The sequence below is a fragment of the Siphateles boraxobius genome, unplaced genomic scaffold (genome assembly GCF_051911475.1).
Source record: "Siphateles boraxobius isolate OS27281-9 unplaced genomic scaffold, OSU_SipBor_1 7, whole genome shotgun sequence".
In the NCBI taxonomy this organism is placed as follows: domain Eukaryota; kingdom Metazoa; phylum Chordata; class Actinopteri; order Cypriniformes; family Leuciscidae; genus Siphateles; species Siphateles boraxobius.
Window position 1 is genome coordinate 5811047 of NW_027509197.1, and position 26802 is coordinate 5837848.

General features: G+C 37.9%; 1 protein-coding gene across 3 annotated transcripts in view; it reads right to left on the bottom strand.

Annotated features, from left to right (window-relative positions):
• The window catches only part of myo1b (myosin IB), a 116669-nt gene that overhangs the window by 51465 nt on the left and 38402 nt on the right, over positions 1–26802 (bottom strand). For all 3 annotated transcript variants that reach the window (XM_077215735.1, XM_077215736.1, XM_077215737.1), the window contains exons 4-6: positions 5905–5999; positions 3384–3488; positions 1693–1739 (exon numbers count right to left, since the gene is read on the bottom strand). In XM_077215735.1, coding sequence (XP_077071850.1) covers positions 1693–1739; positions 3384–3488; positions 5905–5999 — 247 coding nt within the window. The remainder of the gene's footprint in view (positions 1–1692; positions 1740–3383; positions 3489–5904; positions 6000–26802) is intronic.

Consider the following 26802-nt stretch of genomic DNA (forward strand, 5'->3'; position numbering starts at 1 on the left):
CAGCACTCACAACAATGAGTGGTGTCTTAATGTAAACTGGCACCCCTGTACAGGTCATTGCATTGTTACGCATTCTGGGGTGACAGGTGAGGGTGGGAGCAGTCGAAATCTCGTTCCAGGACCAGGGCCCTTAGGGAAGATCCTTATTGGCCGTAGAATCGTGTATGCTTCAATTCTAGGAAAATGTCATACATGCAGTATATTTTGAATATAAAAAAGATTTTGTTGCATAAAATAAATCAGAAATATTGCTGACTTTGTCTTTTTTATGCGGTAATAGGGCAACGCATCCTTGGAAATCCAAACAATATTAAATATTTTAAGAATTAAGTTTCACTTAAATCTAGATATGAAACGTGACAAATGATTTTTTGCTGATCATTTTCCACTCTTGCCTGTTTAAGGTTAAAGTATATTTAAGTTTACAGAAAACTATAATGAAATTATATAAAGATTAACTTAAGTTCTACTTAAGGGGATCCAAAAAATATTCAGCTAAATGCATTTAATATACATTTAAACTAAAGTAAATTTTAACTAAAATGCAATTAACATGCAATTTAGTGTCCGAAAACATTACATTCAGTTCACACTCACTGTATATTCTTAAATATATTTTATTTTATTTTATATCTTGTATATTATTTCGGTAGTAAATGGTGAAACTACCATAGACTGTAACCGACATTTCCCACACCTGAGCAAACATCTTGGATCTATTGTTTGCCGCTATGCATTATGGAATAGCCTTTGACAAAGGATGCACTGCTGCCTTTAAAATCCAAAATGAAACCATTTAGGAGGCATCATAATCATGTAACTGTATTTGTGTTGGGATTTGGGAGTGTGCCTATGATGCCTCAAACTCACTAGGTTTTGAAACAAAGCCACAAAAATAAATGGTTATGTAACACTGATGGTTTCATGTGGGTGATGCAAGAGCCAGTAAGTGTGCTCAAACTAATTTTTGTGCATTTTGACCCATGATCAACAACAACAACAACATTATTGACTCAACACTGGTTTGTTTACCCTGTTATGTATATTAAACAGCACCTCTGTTGAACCACTGAAAGCACACGCTGGACAATTCTGTGTGGTCTGACCTCTGTAAGTACACACTCTATAGCTCAGTGTATGTTTATTTAGTGTGGTCAGGCCGTGATAGACAGCTAAAAAAATGCCAACTGTCAAAGAGCCACAACATCAAACATATTTGCATAAATGGTTGTGTTGAGTGGCATTGTTGAGTGGCATTTCTCTCTTCAGGAAAGAAAATCATAGTAAAACAAGCAGAACAGAGTCAAAGGCATCTGGAGTTGGTTGCCAGAGAGGTTACACAGGGTTCTGTTTGAATCCCGCTGTATGAACAAGCACGAACACCAATCACTCTACTGTTTTTGTGTGTCAGAATAGACATATAGGTCAATAAGAAGAGGAACACAAAGCAAAGTGGTACTGCAAAAGGAGACCGGCGGAAAAACAAAGCAAAACCAAACTCCCAAGAAAAGAATTGATAAGAGAGAACACTTTAGGGGTGGGCTGACAAAGCAATAGAATAATTTGCCCATTGTTTAGATCAATGATCTAAAGTCCATGTTGATCTAATCTAAAGCAAACATGCGCTAAAGGGAGGAGCAGAATCAAAACAGTCGTAAAATATTCTTCCTGGTAGAAGAAATAGATACTCACAAATCGAGACGAGTTGTCATTCCTCACGGTTTTGGCGTTACCAAAAGCTGCAGTGGAAAAAACATGCTATGAGTTAGTCATGCCATATTCATTCAGCACTAAATTTCTACTTTGACTGATGTCATCTGGTGGAAAAATTATCCTGAATCCTCTCAGCTATCTTTCATCATATTCATGAAACATAAAATAATTAGAAGGCTAATAACAGGAACAATTCCACATGTCCATCATCAATTTTGTCCATTATAGAACAGTATGAGTGTATGTGTATTGTAGTTAACTGTGATGGACACTGAATGGAATTTACATTTGGCAGACACTTTAATCTGAAGTGAATTTCATTGCGTTTACGGTTTACATTTTATCAGTTCATGCATTCCCTGGGATTTGAACCCATGGCCTTGGCATTGGCATGCCTGTTTAAGCTTCAAGATGGCACCCCAACAAATTAAAGTATTTTGTGTATTCAGATTAAAAAAACAATGGCTACATTTAGAAAAGCATACTAATATATTACTGCAGTACTGCGTTCAGTATGCAAACGTTCTGCATGCAAGGAACATTCAGATTACCTACAGCAATACCTTTGCAGTATACAAAACAGCACATTGCACAGAATACTGTATCCCACAATGCATCCTTCCATTTCAGTGACAAATAAACTTTGAAATAATTCTCAAATTAGATTAAGTTGATAACTTTGAAAATGGCACAGTGGGACAGTTGGTCCCTGGTCTAGTTGATGAAATATAGATAAGTAGGCCTATAGCAAGAACAAGTGTCTATAACAACAACTTTATAAACTGTACAGAGTCTTTTTAGATTTTGTTTATTTTCTGTGACTTTCTTAGGCCTGGTAAACTTTAAAATTCCCTGAAAGTTATCCATGACCATGGGACTTCTGCATACAAGAACTGCCTCATTTCTTTCAAATCTATTTTGTTTTCCAATGAACCACTATTTGTTTTGCTGCTTTGCAAATAAGTAAACAGTTTCTTTTATTTCAGTTTTTTCTTTTATTTAAGAACATTTTCGAAATTTAAATAACATTTTACCACTATAAAGAACCTTTTGTGCAATGAAAGGGTTCCATGGATGTTAAAGGTTCTTCATAGAACCATAGATCCTAATAACGTTCATTTATTTTTAAGTGTAACATGTCCCTCATTAAATATAATGAATTTTTTTATTTTCCTTCTGAACGCCATCTCCTCATAGTATAACCTACATACACAGAAAGTCTATGGTAGAGAAACATGCAGCAGGAAATGTGCAGGACCCCCAGTGTGGGGCTCATTACTTCCAGCAGCTAAACTCTCCCAGATGTGGGGCTTCACTCTGCTCGGCGTCCTGCTGCCAAGAAGCACTGGGCATTCCTGCTCCATCTCCATCTCATTGCTTATGGGCATTTCCTGTTCATGGCCCCACATAAAAACACAGCTGTCTGATTGCCAACAGGGACCAGGGAGCTTTTGGCCCATTAGTAGGGGTAGGATTATGGGAAAATCCAAATGATATACGTCTCAAATTATCTTGCTTTCAAACTCGCCTTCAAGAATCTGAAAGATCTGCCACTCAGCTTGCCTTTAACTGACCTCCAGAACATCTGATGTATGTTTAAAAGGACAAGGGACCTAAACATCCTAAAGGTGTGACAATTGGTACAAAATCAAAAGAAACGGAAAACTCACCCTCAAGCACAGGATTGGACTGAAGCAGCTGCTCCTTCACTTTGTTCACCTCCTGGCCCTTCCCACACACTGCCGCCACATATGACATCACAAACTTACTGGCCTCTGAAAAACAGACCACAGGAGAATGAGGTCAGAATCAGGGGTCATCTTCGAGACAAGACCTCACCTTCAAAAATCCCCTTTACATCAACTCTGCCCATCCTACAGGGATAAAACGCCTTTCCCATTCAAACTCCCCCATTCCTTTAAAGCAAACCATGAGATCAACTGTTTAAAGAGTCTTCAACATTCCATTGAGCTGGTGCTATTATTTATAAAGAGATGACAGAACAACTCAAATTTAGGGGAATGCTTGGGCATCAATGTCCAGTATGCCTAAAAAACAAAAATAAAATAATATATGGAAGATATAAAAATTATTTAAGTTTGTTAGATATTAAGTCAGATTTATTTCCGTAAATCAGTTGAAAATATCGGTTTAAAACTTATTCACTGATTTGTTTGCATCCTCATTCGAAAATGTCAACGGAAGTCCCAGTGTGCCTTTACAAATATAATAAAATATATGTTGTCAAATATTGCTGCATATTATTAAATTGGTGAATATAAATGAAAATGGTTAAATTTTACTTCCTTTAGTTCATTTCATAAAAAAACAAAAAAAACATGTGAAAATTATTTTCAACTATTTGTTTAAAATTGTTTTAGTTTTTACATGAAATGATTTAAATCTACTTGGCACAATTGGCTGTTTAAGATTTATCTTGTTCAACACTTAATGACTTTCCCATGTCTGGACCTATGAGAGCAGTGACTTACACACAGAAGTGCTGATATGAAATGTTTTCTGAAGGGAAGGACGCCCACTTATGTTTTAGAGATGTACAGTTTTTTTTGGACTCTGCTCAATTCACAGGACTTAGACTATGAAACATTTTGATCAAATCAAATACATAGGAGATAGAGTGATAATCAAGCAGACAGAAAATAACACCATAACTCCTCATTTCATATAGCTTAAGCATGGATCCTGAATATGGAATAGGAGGGTCCAATTTAATTTATTTCTGAGCTGTGGTAGATTTTCATTAGTACAGAAGAACATTTCGAAATTAACAGTCACCTTGACTAACAGTCAATGTTTTTCATCAGCCCTTGCTCTGTAGTATGTAGTGCGTGGATTACCACAATCCCCATTTATCTCATTGCCTTGACTGTTGGACATCCTGGATTTGAATGGTTGGCACAGTAAGATGGTCATTTTAAAACAAGTCCAGTTATGCACTGCTAAACAGCTGTGGTTTTGTAAAATTACAAGATAACTTCTTTCAAACGAACATGACAGAGTTGAGCTGACATTAAAAGAACTCAAGCAAAAGTACAGTCAAAAGAGCACTATACTACACCTGCTAGCCAGATGAACACTTGAAAAAAAACTACAATAAAAGTGTGTATTTTATTTTCCCAATATTATTATTTTCCTCTATATAATATGCATGTTGAGCAAGTCATTAATTCCTCGATCATCTCTATTTTCTGTAATGCAAATTATACTTATTTTAAAGATGGATAGGCAGGCACAACTTTATTTTCAACAATTTTCCATTCTAAACACAAAGAAAAATTATGTGATGTCTCAAAAGGGAGAATATGAGATGGTATCCATATGTAAACACTGAATGGGAGCCAAATTAAGGCGTCAAATACATTTATGATTGGACCATAAATTATAAGGAACACAGCACCTGTTACCCATTTGTAGATCTTGATCCATTTCCCAACACAGGATGAACAGTTTGACACAAGAAGAGTTAGTCCTCTAAACTAATTTAATCCAAGATATTACTTTAGATTGCAGATTAGTCCAACTTGCATAACAATTTTACTGTTGATCTATCCAGAATCTATGACATACAGTTTTCTCTCTACTTATCCCACAAAGACAATGCAATGGAACTACTGTAAAATGTAATAGAAGCAAGCTAGCAACAGTGCATTATGGGTGAATCATCCTTTGACGGCATTGTTAAAGATGAATTGGAGAGAATTTAGGAATGAGTGGATTAAAAGAATGAGCATGAGGGAACAGGAAATGACATCACATGGTTATAAAATCCTATATTAAGAAAGTAATTAGTATCACAATACTGAAAATAATGTAAAGTTAGCAGCATCACTACTGTTATAAAGCTCCAACTCCTCCTAGACTTTTCAAGCTAAAACTACCAAACTCAGACTAGACCTTTAGACTGTTCTTACTTATTGTGTTATGTCTTTTCTAACTGATTTTATCCATCCATCCATCCATCTGACAGTATTGCCTTTAAACCCATTAAATTTTAAGCTATAAAACCACTTCAAACTTAACAAAAATGAAAACCTTTCAAAGCTTTTAAAGCTTCAAGCATTCTGGTCAGGCTTTCTCAAGCCAACTTTAAAGTTTGTCTCAACAAACTTTTTTTATCTAGTTTGTTACTGATTAGCTTGATTCGAGTGTAAGTATTTTCAGTGGTCTTACCCGTCTTTCCTGCCCCGCTCTCTCCAGTGATGAGAATGCACTGGTCTTTATCTTGATCCCGCAGGGACCGGTAGGCCTCATCTGCCAGAGCATAACTGAAAAGAGAGAGAATATTCAGGCTTTAAGAGTAAATTGAAAAGCAAAGCAAAGCTTGCATTTGCAATTAGGCACCTGTCTTCAGTCTTCTGCTGAATCTGTACCATATCAGCAATTACGTCAACCATCAAGACCTATTATTAACATACCAATCCTAAATCGAGAACACTTTTTGATATGCTCCAATAAGAGGACATGCAGTACAAGGTTTAGAGGTGGAAATTGCCAATGATGGCCACACACAAGGGATTCAATATGTTTAAAACCTGGACAACACTAGGACACATTTATTTTCAAATGGATTAGGGTAGTGGATTTTAAGACCCAGATTTTACATCGGACAACAAGTGGCGACACAAGACAGTACCAAAATTGCTATTCAAACATAAGTACACAAAAAATCTTTGCAATTACACTTTGAAATGTATTCATCTTGATAATGTTGCATGCAAATTATAAATTAAATGGCTAAAAATAGTAATCACTGCATCCAATAATTAACTGCACAACACACATTGTGCTCAAGCCATATTAAAAAGTTATTGCATTCATGATTTGGTTAAAGAAATAGTTCACTTAAAAATGAAAATTCTGTCATCATTTTCTCACCCTCAAGTTGTTTCAAACCAGTATGAATTTATTTCTTCTGCTGAACACAAAATATATTTTGATTTTTGAAGAATGTCGATAACTAAACAGTTGATGGAGCCCATTGACTTCCATCGGATTTTCTTTCCTACTATGGAAGTCAATGGGGTGCATCAACTGTCTGACATCCGACATTCTTCAAAAATATCTTCTTTTATGTTTAGCAAAAGAAAGAAATTCATACAGGTTTGAAACTAATTGAGGATGAGTAAATGATGACAGGATTTTAATTTTGGGGTGAACTATTCCCCAAATTTTTATTCTGCTGTGCACAACAACTCTACCACAACAGACCTGTGATCCATGTTTGGTCACAACCCTCCAGCAGTCTGTTGAATGATTTTGCTTTGCATCAAATTTTCTTTTTAATAATGGATGCATCAACAGTTGACAGCACTTGAGAAAATTCCTCAGACCAATTGCATTTGTTTTGTATGATTTCCTGATAGAAAAACAAACAGAAATATATCTTCTTAATTAATATATGCAGTTCGATTAATTCTACATAAATTCCAGGATGGTAAACAAAAGAAAAGTGGGTCATATTCTCCTAAAACCCAGTGAGCTCTGTAGCAGTGACGTAATTGTAGTTTGATAAGGGGAAAAGACAACAGCAGCAGTCTGTCAGTTCACATTTGTATGAGTGGGTTTTTGGCTGCTGTAGACACTAGGCGTAAACACATCCATTACTGACTGACACTCTCCAGACGGATGACCAGCTCTAAATAAATTGGCCTAAAAACAGTGCTAATTTCAACCCATTTTATTCTACCTCCCAGTTTCCTTCCAGACTGTACTTCTCAACAATCATTACTCAGGAATTTTCCAAAACCACCAGTAATAATAGGTCTTATTGTGAGGGAAATGCTGCATGTATTTCCCCTCCTCTAAAGGCTGATTTATACTTCTGCGTCGGACATACGCCGGAGCCTCTACGCCGTAGACTACGCATTGGTTTTAATTTATACTTCTGCGTCGTTGTCCGCGTTGACGCACGCAGAGGGAGCATGTGAAACCCGAGGGAGCGGTTTGAGCAGACCAATCACAGCGCTTGCGTCCGCGTAGAATTGACGCGTAAGTTCGACGCAGAAGTATAAATTGGGCTTAAGTCTAGATTTGTCAGGTTCACAAGTAGCTATAGTGGTATATCATAGTGTACAAAAGCTACAGAGCATTGATAAGGATTTCCAAGTTTGAATGGAATTGATGAAATACTATGCATGTTCTTAATGACCATGACAAAACTGCCTTATCTGATGTGGCATGCCATACATTAAAACATTTGAGAATTTCACTGGATTGCCCTAAAATATCAGGACGTACTCAACTCACAAAAAATGGTAAATAATGCAAGTAAATTAAATGTTAAGATACCATACAAACAACAACCATATTGCAATGCTTTGGCTTCAAAATCTTTCAAGTTGCCCAAATAGACAGCATTTTTAGGCATCGTAGGCTGTTCCAAAAGTGTCCAGGATGATTATGCTGCCTTCTACGATGCTTTAATATAGTCAAATCCAAAAGGCACTGTCATATTAGCAAATTTTGAGGGAAAAGAAGGTACATTTCCTTTATCAATAGTGTAATGATGCATGAAGCACCACTTACTCAGAGGTCGCTTCCAAACAAAGCAGCTTTATATTGGTCATCGCTGCGAATTCATACATTCAAAGCTTAAACATGAATCTGATGCGAAATATAATTGGGGAAACATCTCGTCTCGTGTGAAATTGTGTGGATCCACCTATTGTTTCACTGAATTTTATCTGCATAATTTTGTCGTACAAAGGCAAAAGTGACCACACTATAAGACGGCATGGCATGTAACCTTTGTTGCAGTCTTCAACAAACTCAATAATGAAAAAAAAAAATCAAATATGGTGGGAAAAGCAGGAGATTATAAGCAGGCTCCATTATAAACAATTCAATATCAAAAGTATAGATAACAAATAGTTCTATCGATTATTTTACCCAAGTATTTTTATTCTCGGAAGAACTGCATTGTTAGATTAGCAGCATGGTAAAGCTAAACTCTACTGCAATCAATTGAGAGTCTCCTTTAGGTTTCACATCAATAGTGATATTTGTATGGCACACAAAGTTGCTGCATATGTAGAGTGTTCCAAATCAGTAATGTATAAATTAGAAGTGTTTTTACTTGACTGCAATAACTAACTATTTCATACAAACTCCTATTGGTAGTCACTAGAGGTGTAAATCTTCACTAGCTTCACGATTATATTAGAGTATAAAATTATTCTCAATGCATCCCAATGAATCTTTTCCTAAAATTATTTTATTGATAATATTGACTAAATGAATAATCACAACATAGTTATTTTATCATTGTTGTTAAAAATAAGAACGATGCAAATAACAAACAGTAGAACAAATATAATATAAGAAACAAAATAAATTAAAGCGCTTTCTGGGTCGACATCTCATTCAGTAACATCAGGCAGTTTTGATTTAAATGCTGTTTAATGTTAGATGATCGCATCATTTTACATGTGCATAAACAATGCTTCGATTGATTGTTTATGCTGCTTCTTCGCCTGTTTTGATCCCGACATTCTCTATTCTTGCAGAAGATGCGTAATAGCGCACCATCTACCATCTAACAGTGAAAGCATGGATTACCAGTGAGGTCTTCTGCCGATTTTTGACTCCCTGCCAAATTATTACCCCCACTCCTTGTTGAAACCGCTACCTGAAAACGAAAGTAAAGACGGCAGTCCCTCACGGTCGACTGCCGCCACACATAATAAAACAAAACATTAAATTAAATAGTCCAGGCCTGGCATCACTCGATCTCCACTGTCGTCGCTCCTCCTTTATGCTGCCGCTTCTCCGTGAGCGATGAGAGACCAGTGCACGCCACATCAGCATACATACATATATCAGGTGCATACATCAGATACCCCCCCAACTGTTAAAGTTCACTTAAGAGATAACCAACCGTGTTTACATGAATACTCGCCAAGACAGATATTTTTAAATAATTCGGTGTGCAGGGTTTTTCCTGGCTCAAAATGAGGCGGAGGTGGTAAATTTGTAACACTAGGGGGGTCCGGGGAGAAAATTGTGCACATTTTAAAGTAAATTACGTGCCTGCTAAGTTACTTGTGATAGCTTATTTTATAAAAACGCCAGAAAAATGTTGGACTATTGCCTAAGTCAGGCTGGCTCTATGGATATATTTTAAGTAACTAAGCGTTTTAATTTCACAACAAAGCCAAAGCTTAAGAAAAACACTATCGGTACCTGGCTGTGACAAGTGAAGGCACTTCGATGCTGCGGAAGGAAGGTGCTTCTTGACTTGCGTGCGTCTGTGGTGGTTGTGATGACTGACAGGAGATGTTGAAAAGGGGGAGGGGCAGCGGCTCGTGCGGTTTCGCAGGAATTTACCTTGCTCCGTTGGAGACCAGCAAGTTTAAATGCTTTTTCTGATGCCGTCGAAATTCGCAGAACGGTTTGAGATTGGACACAGGCCGTGAACCCGCAGCGGAACCGTGTCGGTTGAAAAGAGGTATCTAATCATGTGATTCCCTGACTTGAGTTTTGACGGAGTTTTCCCTGAAATTTGACGGAGGCGGCCGCCTCATAATTGTCTATGCAGGAAAAACCCTGTATCTGACCATTTTAGCATGCTGTCTGAGGTGTCTGTGCAGGCGTTTCGGGTGTGTAAGTCAGTGAAAGTAATGCATTGGGATCTTTTTTATGGGTTATTGTGCTTGACATAACCTGCACTTTATTTTCCCTTTTTGTAAAAGCCGAAACAGAAACATCAGACGGAAATACTTTTCTTCCTAAAGGACTTTAATATATAATGAGTAGCCTACTTTATTTACAATAAAAAGCACATTAATATGCATTAAGCCTATTTAATTGCATAAAAAACCCCAGATCTTTTGCTTTTATGCATTGATGCAGAACCGTTCACAACAGCATCGTTATGCATCGTAAAATTATTATATTCCACAGCTTTAGTAGCCAATATCATGTCACTTCTAATTTGGAAACTTCATACAGAACAGACAGAATAGATAAATTACTCCAAATAAATATGAAACTCGTTCACAATGTTCCAACTTCAGTCCACTATCGCTGCAAATGTCGGCCAGCCAAAAAAGCAGCTCACAAGTTTTTGGAATAGAGCCTTCATTTAAATATTATTAAGATAATAAACCAACTCTTAAGTATTAATACTCCAAGCAAAATCTTGAATGGAACAGACTGACACTCCAAAAAATTGCACCGAGAACTAAACCCAAAAATATGGAGTCCATCTCATGCTGGTTTGGGCTCTGGGCGAAGGTCTGGGAGTAGAAAAGTGAAGAGTAGGAGAGCCAGAAATGCCACGGGGCATTACATCAATCCAGAAACGTGCACAGCCTAGAGAGCAGATGTTTAAGCATTGTGAGGTGGCCAAAACGCTCGACATGGCCCAAACATAAGAGAAGCATAATACAATTACCCAAACCCTGACAGAGGAACATGGGAGGGGTCAGGGTCCCATTGAAGGAAATTTGCCAAAGAGGCAGATCTGGACCAACGGGACGCTTTAGGCACTGAAAAACTCTTTAAGTCGAGGCGGGTCAATGTGAACATGAATACCTTAAATCTGAATATGAATGGACCCTTTAGGCTTCCTCAGTCAATCTACCAAGAGCAACAAAAAAAGACAAGCTCTCTTCCAATGACAAAAGGGAGGAGACGTGTGTGCGGTATTTGTCCTGATCCAACTTTGAGCTAAAATTGAGTTTTGGTTTGAATTCAAAGCCCAAGGATCAAGATGTTTCTAAATGTCTTCACACCCCGCCTGGGGCCACACCGTGTGTGGAAAGAGAGGAAATTAAGAGTAAAGTGAGAACATCTGCAGTTAAATTTCTCTGTGTGATTATCACAAGGTTAGGATAGAGGGGTCAGTTTGCTAAGTCTACCCTACAAGAGAGAGATATTTCTAGAGTATACATGCATCACTCTGACTGATATGAGACTTGGTGAGATGCAATCTGTGGGCTTGGAGTATCCACATCCGACCAGGAGATGAATGAGAGCTTCGGGATGAATGAAGGAGGGATGTCCTTTAGCACATGGGCTACAGGAGATTGAACAGTAATTTCAGCTTGGCTTAAGGCCGTGGTAAGGCCCAAATCTGCAACATGAGGCACATGGCAGAAAATAGTAGGTTCCTACCACCGTAGTCCTACATAAAAGGGAAAACTGATCACAAGGACAGGAACACCCAAAATACAGCCGGCATCAATGCAGTTAATGTAAAGAGCTTATCTGTAGAAGTGATTCATTTACACTGTATGATACTGTTAAATCGAAATAACATATTGGTTCTGAATGAAACCACTTAATTCTTTAATATTGAGAAAACTATATTTTTGGTAACAATTGTTTTTTTATTGAAAAATTATTTATTCTAATTATTAAAAAAATTATTCTAATTATTCTGAATGTGCCTCAACCACGTTACAGTTCTTAGTTTATTTTGAGCTTTATTTTGCCAAGTGGACAGACTAATTCAGTTAGTAAGGGAGTCGTTAGATTCAAACCAATAACTATTTAAAATCAAGTTAAAGTCTGATTGTCTGATCTTTTTGACCAATTCACTTCAAAATAACTGACTTATAAAGAGCCATTCATCTACAGAAAGATAGAAAGAAGAATACAGACATTCAAGAAACTTCTTTCAAAAGCGCAAGAAAATAATTTAGTTCTAGTATAAACTTTCTCTGTACAAATAAATCAAACTATTAAACTTATGGTAAAACAAGAAAAAAAGAAAACAAAAATCAGCGGGTTGCCTGAAAATAGCCGTAAAAATATGGTAATTTTTCCATATTTGTGCCTGTATATTTTACAACTTATAATTGATTATATGATTTTATTAGAAATCTTGGAATTGCTCCGTTTATTATTATTATTATTATTATTCTCCGAAATGAATCGCATTTTTGAGGGCCTAAACATGCACGAAAACTCACGAAAATTTGCACACGCGTCAGAACTGGCGAAAATTTACATCTGCTAAATATATGCTAGCAAACACTTAGCTAAGTGCTAAAGCATGCTATTACTAAAATTAAATAGGAATTTGCTGTAACTCAGGCATGGAATGTCAAATCTGCCCCAAACTTCACACGTTTGATAAGAGTCCTGCCCTGAACACATCTATATGAGAATATTCAGTTATAGTAATAGCGCCACATACTGGCAACAGGAAGTGACATGTTTAACACTGTGATGCAGTACTAGCAACATATTAAATATGCCATTGAGTTATAAACATGTTAGAAACATGTTAAAACATGCTAGCAATTCTTAGCTAAGTGCAAAACCATGCTAATGCAATGAAACAGGAAGTTGTTGTTACTCAAGAAGGCAATGTCCAATCTGCCCCAAACTTCACACGTTTGATTAAAGTTATCTCCTAAACACATGTCCATGCTCATATTCAGTTATAGTCATAGCGCCGCCTGCTGGCAACAGGAAGTGACGTTTAAAACTGTTCTGGACTCCTAATAGGTACATGCGAAGATCTTGTTTTTTCGTTGAAGGGCGTGTCCTCGGCGGCCTGACAAATTTCGATGTTTCGCCATGAAACAGGAAGTTGCTGTAACTCAGGCAAACAATGTCCAATCTGCTCCAAACTTCACACGTTTGATAAGAGTTCTGTCCTGAACACATGTCCATGCTCATATTCAGTTACAATCATAGCACCACCTGCTGGCAACAGGATGTGACATGTTTAACACTGTTGTGGACTCCTAATAATATATAAAAAAGTGCCAGCAAGTGTTAAACATGCTAGCAACATACTAGAAACATGCTAGCAAACACTTAGCTAAGTGCTAAAGCATGCTATTACTGCAATTAAATAGGAATTTGCTGTAACTCAAGCATGGAATGTCAAATTTGCCCCAAACTTCACACATTTGATAATAGTATGTCCAATCTGTTCCAAACTTCACACGTTTGATAATAGTATGTCCAATCTGTCCCAAACTTCACACGTTTGATTAGATTCCTGCCCTGAACAAATCTACATGAAAATCTACATGTTTTACAGTGTGATGCAGTACTAGCAACATAGTAAATATGCCATTGAGTTGTAAACATGTTAGAAACATCTTAAAACATGCTATCAATTCTTAGCTAAGTGCTAACGCATACTAATGCAATGAAACAGGAAGTTGTTTTTACTGAAGAAGTGCAATGTCCAATCTGCCCTAAACTTCACACGTTTGACAAGAGTCCTGCCCTGAACATATCTACATGACAATTTTAAGTTAAAGTAATAGTGCCACCTACTGTCAAAAGGAAGTGACATATTTTACACTGTGATGCAGTACTAGCACATATTAAATATGCCATTGAGTTCTAAACATGCTAGAAACATGCTAAAGGATGCTAGCAACACTTATCTGAGTGATAACGCATGCTATTATCCCCATAATAAAGGACATTTTTGTAACTGACTTTGACATACTCCTCCTATATTTACCTACTTAAATGCACATTGCCCACCGTGCTCTGTCTTCCTAAAGCCACCGGGTGGCGGTGGCACGGGTGCGAGGGCCCTTTCAATGCTGTTTGCAGTTTTGATTTTATATGAATTTTTATATATGTGATGTCACAGCGCTTTTTTGGAAAGTTCTTTGACCATTTTTGAAATTTTAATTTACAACTGAATTGTTTTTACTTGCAAAAGCTATAAATTTGACAGTATTTTACAGCAAAACTGCATACAATGCGATATAAGGTAAGGTAAAAAACTCAACTATTTTATAACATGCATACATGCATACAAATAATTAAATAAAACGCCAAATACTCAAGAAATGCCACACAACAACTGGACCATTAAATACATGTTTTTTGTTTTGTTTTTTGGGAAGGATAAAACACTGTAGCCAAATAATGAATTGTGGCTGAGCATGCTGGACACCTCGCTACACTAGAATAGGATATCCATATCTGCTTCTGAATGAGCCACAACGGAAGTAATGTTTTCCAACTTGAGGTGGAATGATCACAGACTACACTGAAACAAACAATGGAGCACAGAAGCCCCGGAGAAGGAAAAGCCCAAACCCCCCCCCCCTCCCCCCCCCCCCCCCTCTTGTTTTATATGGTTGGTCCGGCTCTACATACACATGGAGAAGCTATTGCACAGCCAGAGAGAGTAAACAGCTACAGGACGCTATGCTTTTCCATGAGAGATATGAAATAAGACAATGTGACTTTCAACAGTTCAATAAAAGCATTTTTGTTCTCCAGCCAAAGTCTGAATTTAAAACAATGACAGATATTGGGAATAAGATGGGAGGAGGTCTACTATACATTGAAGACTTTAACCTAACAGTAAAATTGACTTTACAAAATGGATAGTTCAGACTCCTCCAATGTAATATTTCTTTTGGGAAAAAAAAAAAAACTCTAATCTTGCATTTGCTGAGTGTTTTTAACACAAAAGGTACTTGCACATGTTGTGTTGAAACAATAGAGTCCTACACTTGGGATCCTCCTTCAATCATCCCCTTCACACGCTCAGGAAGTAGCAAGTCGATCTTTTTTTAGTCACCCAAAACCGGATGACTTTACTGCTTCCCTCTACTGCACTGACTCAGCCTTCCTGACGTCTGTGCACTGTATGTTCTGTCATGTGTCCTACATCTGTCCTTTGAGAAGATCTATGTATACTTACATTTAGGCCAACCAAGAAAACTGTCTGTGGGAAGTATTTTAAGGGAACATATATACCTTCTTTTGGGAAACAGAAGGCAGCATTACATTCATCCTCAGGCAGATGAATAATCCAGAATGCATTGCAATGAACTCATTGGAAAATAAACTTGACATCTGAATATGCCAACTTCCCTAAAATATAGTATGAAAAGAAAAGTATGTGAAGAGATCAACATGTCCGAATTATTCGTTAAGAATTCATTAAACAGTAGGCGAGAAGTACCTGGACTACATACCACTTCTGAGATTCTGAAGAGAGCATCCGATGGACACCTTACCATCTCATGAGGCCATAGGGGAGAAGTTGTAAATGGCAATGAAGTGGCGCAAGATGACAATGACAAATTGTTAGATGTATTACAACCAAATACTACAAAAATGTATACTATAGAGTAGAGAGGCACTGGGCCCGATACTGCGCTCGTGTAATCGTACTCATTAAAATGCTCCGATACCAACAACCGATACCACACAGTGTATCCGAGTGCTTGAGACAAGGAAACACCGACAACAGAGCAAACAGAGGGCAGAATGGATATATCAGAGAAGGATGTTTATGAAACAAATGTATGGAATTACTAGAATGTTAAACAAATGAAATAATTACGCCTGTTGGAATCAAATGCATGTTGTGGTTTTAATATAATTATAATGGATTATTTTTTCCACAAAAAGTTTAGCAATGAAGGCTAAATAAGTATAGTTGACATTTCTCTGGCTTCTCTGCAATCTTGCTCACAATGCATTCTGGGATTGGTTTCGCAGTAAAGGATGCACGTTTCTGCCATGGATTTTGGCCAAAGCAAACTATCTTGGATGCATTTTGGAACAGCCTTCAAATTGGGAACACATCTATGGTGCCTTAAAATGTTGTCAAGGCAGTAATAAGAAGGCTTTTGTCGATGCACAGGAAACCGATGAACTAAAATGTATTCCATGCAGAATAACAGCGTGCTTTAAAGGCCCAGCACAAACCTTTGTCTGTTCTGATGTCCTGATGCCCCAGAGAGAGAACATCCTCTCTCATTTATTCACCCATACTTGCCAGAGAGAAAATATGGCTTTCCAATATTCAAGGTCGACTACAACCCAAACTAGAAATGGCATTTGCCAATGTATTGGGTGACATGCACACACGTGGTGGACAGGTTGTACAAAGAAAGAATAGTTGAACATGTCACAAAAAAAACAAAAAAAAAACATCACTTGACATGTCTCCATGGGAGGGGAGGGGGATGTGACCCAAGCGTGACCCTGAATGGATGTAGTGCTGTTGGGGAGGCAAACGGTCTCCAACTAGACGACAAACGATGCCATTGAGGCACGAGCTAGCTATGGCCAAGGGGAGGCTGATCCACACGAGCCAAAGCTTGTTTATCCAACCCCGTGGCAGGAAATGAGGGAGAGGGATTGTGAACATGCTGGGAGAGGGGTCACCTTCACATTTTGAGAGCCAAAATAAATAAAATGATATGGTGCAATAGGGCGATTATATAATGATCATAACTTAGCACAGTATAACGTGGCTGACTACCTCAAAGTCTGCTTGCTAAAAATACATTTAAAAAGATGGCTTTTTTTTTGAGTATCATATTTGATACGTCAGGCTTTCATGGCTCGTTTAAGGAATATGTTCAGAGAGCACATTCTCAAGGAAGAAAAAAACCCACCTCAATTTAATTGCAAAAATATGATATTTATATGCCCAAAAAGTAAGATGAAATTCCGATAATATAGATCAATAAGATATTCATAATAGCAGCATATCTACATATAATGCATATAGATATATTAGTTGTCACTCCCAATAATATGTCTTAAGATGTGTTAAAGCGGCACTATGCAGGATTTCTGTTTTTGTCAAACAGCGATCCCTAGAGTCGCTGTAGAGTACTTGTATTTAACGTTACTGTCGTAAACACCACTCACACAGAGCGTATCTGCACTCACGGCCATTGCACTTCATAATAATAAAGTAGCCTACCGCGTTAGGCTTACCTGAGCCTAAATGCCAGATGACACCAATAAAGTGTATCATGTACGTCGCATTATTTCGCAGGGCTCTCAAGTTTTGAAGACAGGCAAGAGTGACATCCAGCCGACAGATAAATTTTTGTCATTGGTTGTTGTGTTAAATCTTACCCAGATACAATAGTGCTATTTTCTGATTGGCTATTGTGTAGCTCTACGAACAACACCAGAGGAGACGCGGCCAGAGTTTTGGCATATTAAATATATTACAAATAGTTTTTCAGCGTGAGAAATACAATGTGTGGTGGGAGAGCGTGACAAAAGACCGAAATGAGTGACTGTCACGCTCAATGCGTGACACTTGAGAGCCCAGATTTCGTAACAATGTCCGTTATGATGTTGATTATTGCAATTTATCATAATAGTTTGCAAATTACGCTCATTTACACTATTTACAACATGTAGGCTTATTTATGTCCTGATAATTATGTGATTATCATGATAATCGCAGGAATCAACTTTAACAGTGAAAGACTGAGCGAGTGGGACTCTTGTCCGGTTCCTCGTGCTGTCAGATTCTCGTTACCTTTTTCTAGACTCTTCCGATCACGCTTTCTTCGTTTTTTTTCGCCATTCTGAAAACGCAGGTCCAATGTTTACTCGTGTCTGACTCCTCGCTCGGTCAGTCTGCCATTTCCTCTTTCTCGGTTCCTCCGACAATGCTTTTCTAGCTTTCTGCTTCTTATATGCCAGCTTTGCCATGGGACGATAGTTGTTCTTATAGCTAGCCGTATCCTGGATGGGGGCGTGTATGCGTGCAGTGCCGTAAAGCAATTTGTTACCTCGCGAGACCTGATATCACACGATACTTCCTAACACTGAGGCCGTCAGCCCGTCGGCCCAAAGTTGCAAGGGTGGTTTTGCGGCTCACAGGCACCAGGGGGGTGCGAGACGACCACCATTCAACACGAAATCAGTAATATAAACATTAGAATGACTCAAAAGCTGTTTGGTTAAGGTAAAAAAGTTACTTAGTTCTGCTTTAAAAAATTACAAACTATCAATCAGATGACAGAAGGCATGTAGTAGATGGTGTTCAACAGGTTTTTCAGCAAAGTTTTGGTTGTTAATAATTTAGAAGCTTTAGAAATTTGTGTATCAAATCTGAGAAAATAAAAATGTTCTTAACCCTTCGGAGTCTTGGGCTATTTTGGCCGTTTTTGAGTACTTTTATTTTTTTAAAATTTTGCAACATAAAAAAATGTTTACCATACCAATGTTTGGTATAATTTTTTTCAGCACAACATCACCTATATGATCAGACAATTAGTTTTTCACTTTGATGTACTCTATCAACATACTGGACCCAAAATCACACAAAAAACACAAAATCCGAATAGAAAAATTATAGCTTTTCTACTACAAAAAACACAAACATGCTCAATGAAGCATTTTAAAAGGTTTAAAATGTAAACACAAGTTGTAAATGTCAACATATACAGGTACAATTCAGATATAATCAACCTATATACAAAAAAAATATGATTTACAAAAAAAAGCGTGTGTAGCCATAGGCTTTTTTTCTTTCTTTTTAGCTCAGCCCCTTTTTAAAAAATGTTGTGCACACAATTATTCAGAGAGCTATATTTAAGGCCTTGCATTCCCAGAGTATGAGGGTTACCAAATAGTGCAAATACAACATAAAAAAATTAAAATTGAGATAAAATTAAACTATATGCAGCAAAAAGCAGGTGTGGCAATAGGCGTTTTTTTATTTTCTTTTTTGCTTAGAAACTCTACAAAACAATTCATGTACAATTACACAGATATCTACATTACAGGGATTTCATTCCTTGAGTAAGAGGGGTTCCTCAATAGTGCAAATATACCATACAATAGCTAAAATGAACACAAAATCAAATTATACATACAACTATTTACAGCAAATATCAGGTGTTTTTTATTTTTATTTTTTATCTGTGCCTCTCCTCAAAACAGTTTAGCTAAATCTACTCCTAAACTACCTAAACTACTCCTAAACTACCTAAACTATCTACACTACTCCTAAACTACTCTCAAAATCTACTCAAACTCTTCCAAAAACTAGCAATAATCTCTCTCTATATATATAACGTATGTCTATCTTTATCAACTCCGTAAATCCTCTGCCTTTCAATTTTGCGTCTTAGCTCAGTTGGCTCCTCCTCCATTCCCTAAAATGTGCAGCCTGAATAGCAGAGTCAGCAGATTCACACATTTTTCTCCGTTTTGTTTTATGACAAAAACCGACGAAGTTATTAGAATAAATGCAACGCCTGTCGCATCCCATCTTGCGTTCTTTTACGAACGCGTCAGTATTTTTTTATATAAAGTTTAAATGATCATATCTCCGTTTCTACTTGGTCTATCAACACAAAACAAAAAGTAAAATAGAATTTCAAGCCAGCACTTTCGACAGAAGTGGACGGCAGCGCTCAACGTGACTTTGTTTTTATGCTTCGACGTCTTAAACTGGTCATGTAACTTGATCACGCCGGTGTGATCGGCGACCCCGAAGAGTTAAAGTTGTTATTGTCATGAAGATTGAAATAAGGTTTGACATTGCAAAACCTAGGTTTTACTTTAAAGAAATTGTTACATTACACAGAAGATGTTGAGATTGTAAATCAAGCAATTGCTTCTCAATGATATGACAGATGGCAACAATTGGCAAGGTACAATTGGTAACAGTAACAGTAATATTTTAAAAGCCATGGCTTAGCGAAGGGGCAATTACTCAATTAAAACAGTAAGCAATTTAACACATGGCTACAGTTTAAAGCTCATTTCAAAAAAGTGCCTGATTCCATGGCTGAAAAAAATAATTAAGGTCAAGTGAAGAGTCAAGATGTGAAGTCGTTGCTACAACCCTGAGAAACCAAGGAAAGTCAAAGCAAGAATGTAAACGATGAGAAAAGCAAACACTGGCTGAAGCCAAGTTCATGACATACCACAGTTCTCGACATGGGACAATTAAAAATTATAAATCCACACAGGGCAAAAGAATGATACTTTAATATTTGGAAAACCGGCACACAGATAAAGTCCTCAATGCAGTAAATGATTAAAATATTTATCTGTTTCATATATTTACATATTAAAAACGGACAACAGCGAATATGAATGCAAAAGCCCATCAAACTCCTTTATGGATTTATATTTTACAATAATTAAATGACTAAACCGGCTGACAAAAGAAATGTACACACTTGTGTGCATTCAGATGCATATCTAGGCCTATTGATGACGGAGGGGGGGCGATTTAGTTATTACACAACCTGAGCCAGAACAAACAGTGTGGAGCCGATATATTCAAACTCTCATACAACTCTCATAAAATCCCATAGAAGGGACTTTCCAGTTGGGAAGTGAGCATTTCCCCTCACTTTATTCCTATGGCCCCATAATTGTCCAAACATTTATTCTTTTTACACTTATACAGCTTTGTATTGTAGGCAGTGAATACTGCTGGGACAGAGGCGGTTAGCTTTGTGTTTCACTGCCAAAGGATGAGGGTGGGTGGCCACAATTACATGAGAAGAGAAGCTTCACACTCTACCAAAGAGCACGTCTGCCAACGCAAAGTCCAGAGTTCATCTCTCTCTGTGCTAAAAGCCACCACTGATAACGACAACCAGGATGACACACTCACTTAAATGTCCATGTGAATGTTGAAAACTATTATCAACACTTGTTATACAATATTACCTGGAAGCATGTGTGGGATGAACAACAATGAACAAGAGTCACTTGCAGCTTATAAAACTGTTCTGAAGTGATAGAGTATAAAACAAATGTGAATAAAACGCAGAAACAGCCTTAAGTCAATTTTCTTTTTCTGTCCTTTGCATTTACCTAAGATCTTACCAAGGTCACATTTTACAATCTAATAAGCAATAATTGTAAAGGCAGATTTTGTGACATCACCTATCATTGATGCAAGATATACAACTTAGAACTTTGCTCATGATTGACTGGGCAATCAATAATCGTTCTGATATCTTCACTGCCGCAACAAACTGAAATGGTACCGTACAAACCCAAGCAATTTACATTTCACAGTGTAGGAAGAAAGTAATGGGCTATTTTCTGTCAAACCCTGGATGGTTAAGGGATTCTGGGAAAGCAAACAACTGTAGCGGCTCTGTAAACAGCAAAGGTAGCTGAACATTTCCTTATTGCCTAATGCCTACATCCGTACATAAGCCGCTGAAGAGACAAATTGTGGTACTGTAGGTTGCATTGCACTCCACATGCATTGTCATGCAGACACTATGATAATTGTACCGTATCCATTTTGTGTAAAATAAAATAATCTTAAAACACCTCATTATATATTTTTTAATGCTGCTATGAATCTAATGCACTTTGACTAATGTCTGTTATATGGCCTGAAAAGCAGATTGCACATCTTTTGAACAGTAAATAACTTTTTGCATCATAGTTTCTCTATCTGGTCTGGCAATGGAAAAAAGCTCCAGGTCTTGGCTTGTCAAACACAGCTTAAAGGTGTAAATAACAAATGGGGTTTGATTAGGCTTAACACAGATACCCACTTTTTAAATTATTTTTTTTATAAATGAAAAATTTTCTCCCTTAGGTCAACTTAATTATTTTTTTCCACCAAAGAGTCAACTTAGTCAACAATTTTTCTCAGACTCTTTTACAATTACAAAAAAGCTTTTTGGTTTTTGGTTACTTTTGGTTTACTCTTGTGTTTTACGGGCTCCATCCTTCTGTGCAAAGCTGCATTTCACTGCAACAAATTCATAAAACAATCCACAATTAAATGTGATCAGACTGGAATGATCAGAGATCTTGTAATATATTTCAGTTGCTCATGTCTGCCACTGCGATACTGGGATCTGCATAGTAGTAGGTGCTACACACAGAAAAAGCACAAGGCTTGGTGAACGTTCTAAACTAGAATCTCTCATTAGTTCTTCTCGATTCCTCATATATATACGACCCCTTTAGGCGGCAGTTTCAGCAAGTTTGTGCCAGTCTGGAGTTTAGGCGTGATGAGAGAAGCAGACATCTGGCCCACACCCTGGATGAAACCTGCCTCCTGCTTCCCATATGTGTGTGAGATGTGGCAGTGAGAGACAAAGTCAAATAAAAGAGTCTCCTGCACACACAGCACTCACCAAATTCACACTCCTGCAATTTGTGGGAATGGGGTGATCATGATCTGCTATTGATGATGATGATGATGATGATGACCCCTGATTCCGGGTTGACAATGATGAATCCATCCTGTAATTTCTACATCTCTTTCTCTGCTTGTAAAGATAGTCATGCACAGAGACACACCCTACACTACAGTAGTAAAGGCTAATGTTTTAGTAAACAGGTAATCAACAACATCAAAAATACACAAATTACATGTACACCCTGCCCTGGGCTACAAGTAGGAGTAAAATGCCGAGATAATATTAGCCTAAATTGCGGTTTTCAACCTCAAGGAGGACCAGACCGCCTTAACCAAAAGGTGCAACATGGCACAACCCAAATATGATTCATTCTCAAGGAAACAAGTATTCTAAAATGGACTTTAAAAGCACTAGAAGGAAGAATAGTTCACTAGAAGGAAGAATAGTTCACTAGAAGGAAGAATAGTTCAGCTAAATGGTTCCAAGACAAGAATGTCAATATAAAATTACATTTTCTTTGATATGGCAGTAAGCTTCATTATCCAAACATTTGCTTTTTTCATGATACAGTACTATCACAAGCTGCATTTAAAGTAATTTATTCCAAAATCATCAGGTACACATTCTTGGCGGGTGTGGTTAAGTAATCCCAGTCGTAATTTCAATTGTCTATCCATTCATCTACTTTGGAAATTGCTTGTCTAGGTAGGGGTCCTACGCTTGAATAATGGAGCCAATCCCAGAATCTTGGGGTTGTAGGCACTAGACAGGGAAACACCCTTGATGTAAGGCCAGTCCATTGCAGTGCTTCACCCCCACGATACATTCTCCCTGCAAACAATGCCCTGGTGCTGCTCAATAGGAGAGTGCTGAGAGGTCCCATTACATCATTACACAAAATGTAATACAACCCTTCCCCTGAGACACAGCGGCTCAAATCTGGGCATGACACACTGACCAAAGCCCCCATCTGCAACACCATCTAAGACCCCCATCTTCCAGAAATGAGACGAGGATAACACCTGCCACCAAATTTGTCATGCAGATTACTTAAACAACATTCAAAGCCACACGTGGACACTGATTGGCTTATAGGATTTTTAACGTCAATGTTTAATGTGATGAATACTGGCTAGTGCATCCAGCGCTGTACGACAGTGTGGCTTTGTCCTAAAACCTTTCCCAAATCCAACCTAACTGAAATGGACCTAATAAGCAGGACCAAGACAGAATAATCAGACGTTCGCCCCTTGTTTTCAGTGCAGATTTTCAGGGAAAACTGTGAAATTCACAATTCAGCAAAACTGATTTAAACCTGGTAAAATGTGCCCTGCAGGTGCATGTTCAGTGTAGACTAATACATATGCAAGTGATTTGGAAGGTACTACACAGGCAACAACAAGTGTACATTTACATTTATTCATTTAGCTGACGCTTTTATCAAAAGCGACTTACAATTGCTAGATATGTCAGAGGTCGCACGCCTCTGGAGCAACTAGGGGTTAAGTGTCTTGCTCAGGGACACATTGGTGTCTCACAGTTGATTCGAACCCGGGTCTCTCACACCAAAGGCATGTCTTATCCATTGCGCCATCACCACCCCAAGTGTATCATTCAACAAGCGCAAATTTTCAATATACTTTGTTGTTAGCATGATGCTAAGCTAAATGCCTTAACACATATAAATACACACAAATATTAGGTAAAACTGTCATTAATATTTAGTCAATACTTTGCTTTTCTCCAAACCTACTGTGCATTCATTAACACATGAATATCACTGTAATGCTAGTTATTTTCTCCTCTAATCAAACAAAATTAGGCCTAATGGACTGGAACACAGCTGCAAACTCTCACTGCAGAGAGATGATCAGTATTGGGTAGCAGGTGCAAGCAGAAACACAGGAAACAGAAGACCCCAGAGGGAAGACGAGTGCCACCTAGTCATTACACATGGACAATGACAGTGTTTCAAAGATGTCTGGACAGACAATTGCTTGCCTAAAGCACTTGGCAAATCTCATCCATTTAATTAAGAATGTGCGTGCTTTGGTTAAGGATCAGGTAATGGATCACAAAGCCTGCGGAAAGACTTTATGTCTAAACGTCTGTTCAAAAAAGAGGTCCTCATATCTTTTTTTTGAGGGGGGGGGGGGAGGGGGGGGGCACTAGAATAGGTTTTCATGCTTTATTAAAAAAAAAACCCAATTTTTTTTTAACATTTTATTATTGCAGCACCTCTCTTCCCAGTCTGTCTCAAACGCTCTGTTTAGTTCCTGTTTCAATTAAGCCCCTCCATCCGAAATATGAAATGTGCTCTAATTGGTTAGCTGTCCCAGCGTGTTGTGATAGGTGAACCACTTGATTCAGCATGATTCAGAAATGTCACGCCCCTTACCATAAGCGCAAGTTGTATCTGCTCAGGTGTAAATATTAACGATGATGTCAATTTTGCCATACCAATTCGAGCCTGATTCAAGCCCAGAAAATGTTTACGAACAAGAGGATTGAGCAGGACCTTTGCAAGCATGGATTTTACAGGACGTTTCAGAGTGGTAAGTTGCTACGGATAGGTGAACAGTCTTACAAAAGCAAGAGCCCCGTAGGTAAACACTTCATCAACACTGTAATTCATGCCAGCCCAGTAGTTGCCGATGCAACTTTGTAAAGAAAAACTACACACCTATAGGGTCATTCCGTGTCAACTCAACCAGAGCTCCCCGGCTCAAATGTTTTATTTTGTCAATGTTTTTTTCTGTAGAAAGACAAACATAAATAGTGATTAAAGCCAAAACATTAAATGTCACAGATGTATATTTACTGAGTAATCCACTAAGTCACAAAATGACAATTTGGACCTAAGGGAAGCAAATTAGAAGGGTGTAAAAATGACTTTAGAAAAATGGCAGCATCATTATTTTATTTTTACACAGAGATTGGTAGGTCAATTAGTAAAATCTGTTGACTTAAGCAATCTTTGTTTTATTATATGCCAATGGTGACAGCTCAAATCTGGCAAAAAGCACTTCTTGTGTAGTTTGCATGCTTGTAACTCAGGAAGTATTAAAGATATCTTAATATCCTTTTAGGGCCCTTTCACACCTACCTTGTTTGGTGCGGACTTTCGGACTTTTCAGTTTGGTCCGAATCAAAATTACAGGTGTGAAACCTACCCCGGACCACGGTCCGGACCAAACAGATGAAATTTGGTCTGACGAAAAGATATAGGCCCTGTCCGGATCAAACTGAACAAAGGTTTGGTTCGTTTCTAGTGTGAAAGCATTTCTGTATGGTTCGGACTTTCAGACCTTTTACAGGAAGTTCCGGTGGTTCCCGCATAGCCAAAAAAACAGAAGGTAGCAGGAAAAATGAGCCGTGGTAGCACATGGGGAGAGGAGGAGACGAGGTTATTAATTGAAGTATGGTCTGATGACATAAGAAGTCAACTGGAAAAAACGCACAAAAATTCAGACACTTTCCAAATATAGTTGCAACGATATGCGTCTGTTCATTCATCTTGTCAAAGTTACACGCCGAATTGACAACACGCTGACGTCAGACGCACGTCCATTTACAAACCAATCAATGTCAAGATGCAGCCCACATAGATGATGACGACAGGACGCAAGTATGTCACTTAAAGTTCTTTCTGAAAGTATAAAATGTATCAAAACGTGAACTTTGGTTCGGACCTTGGTCCGGACTTTCAGGTGTGAAAACGCCCATAGATTCTGGTTCTTAAACTTTCCTTTTGGTATCTTCATTTTAAAGGCCCTTGACGGTTAAGTCCCAGAGATATGGACATGTTAATGTGGCTCCATGACTAAACTGGTAAATTGTACACATTTTCAATGGTCAAAAACCAAATGTGGGTCACTTTGCATACAGCTGATACTTTTTTCTCTTAAAAATGAATATCTAAAGAGAAAATAATGCTAAAAATGTTAATTATTATTAATTATTTACTTTAATAAATCTGTTGGAATGAATGATTCAATGACTCCGTCAACAATTCCTTTCACATCACTTTTAGCCAAATATTGGTGTAACGGGGAGTTGCCGGATGCAGCGGAGGAGAGTAGACGTGCGTTCGTGAGCTCTCGGTGGTGGTACCTAGCATCTGCCTTTATCCTGATTTAACCTCTCATCACTTTAATTTGTTCGCAAGAGGCAAAGCCATTAAGAACACTTTTGTATGGCAAGCTACAATCTTCGACATAAAGAG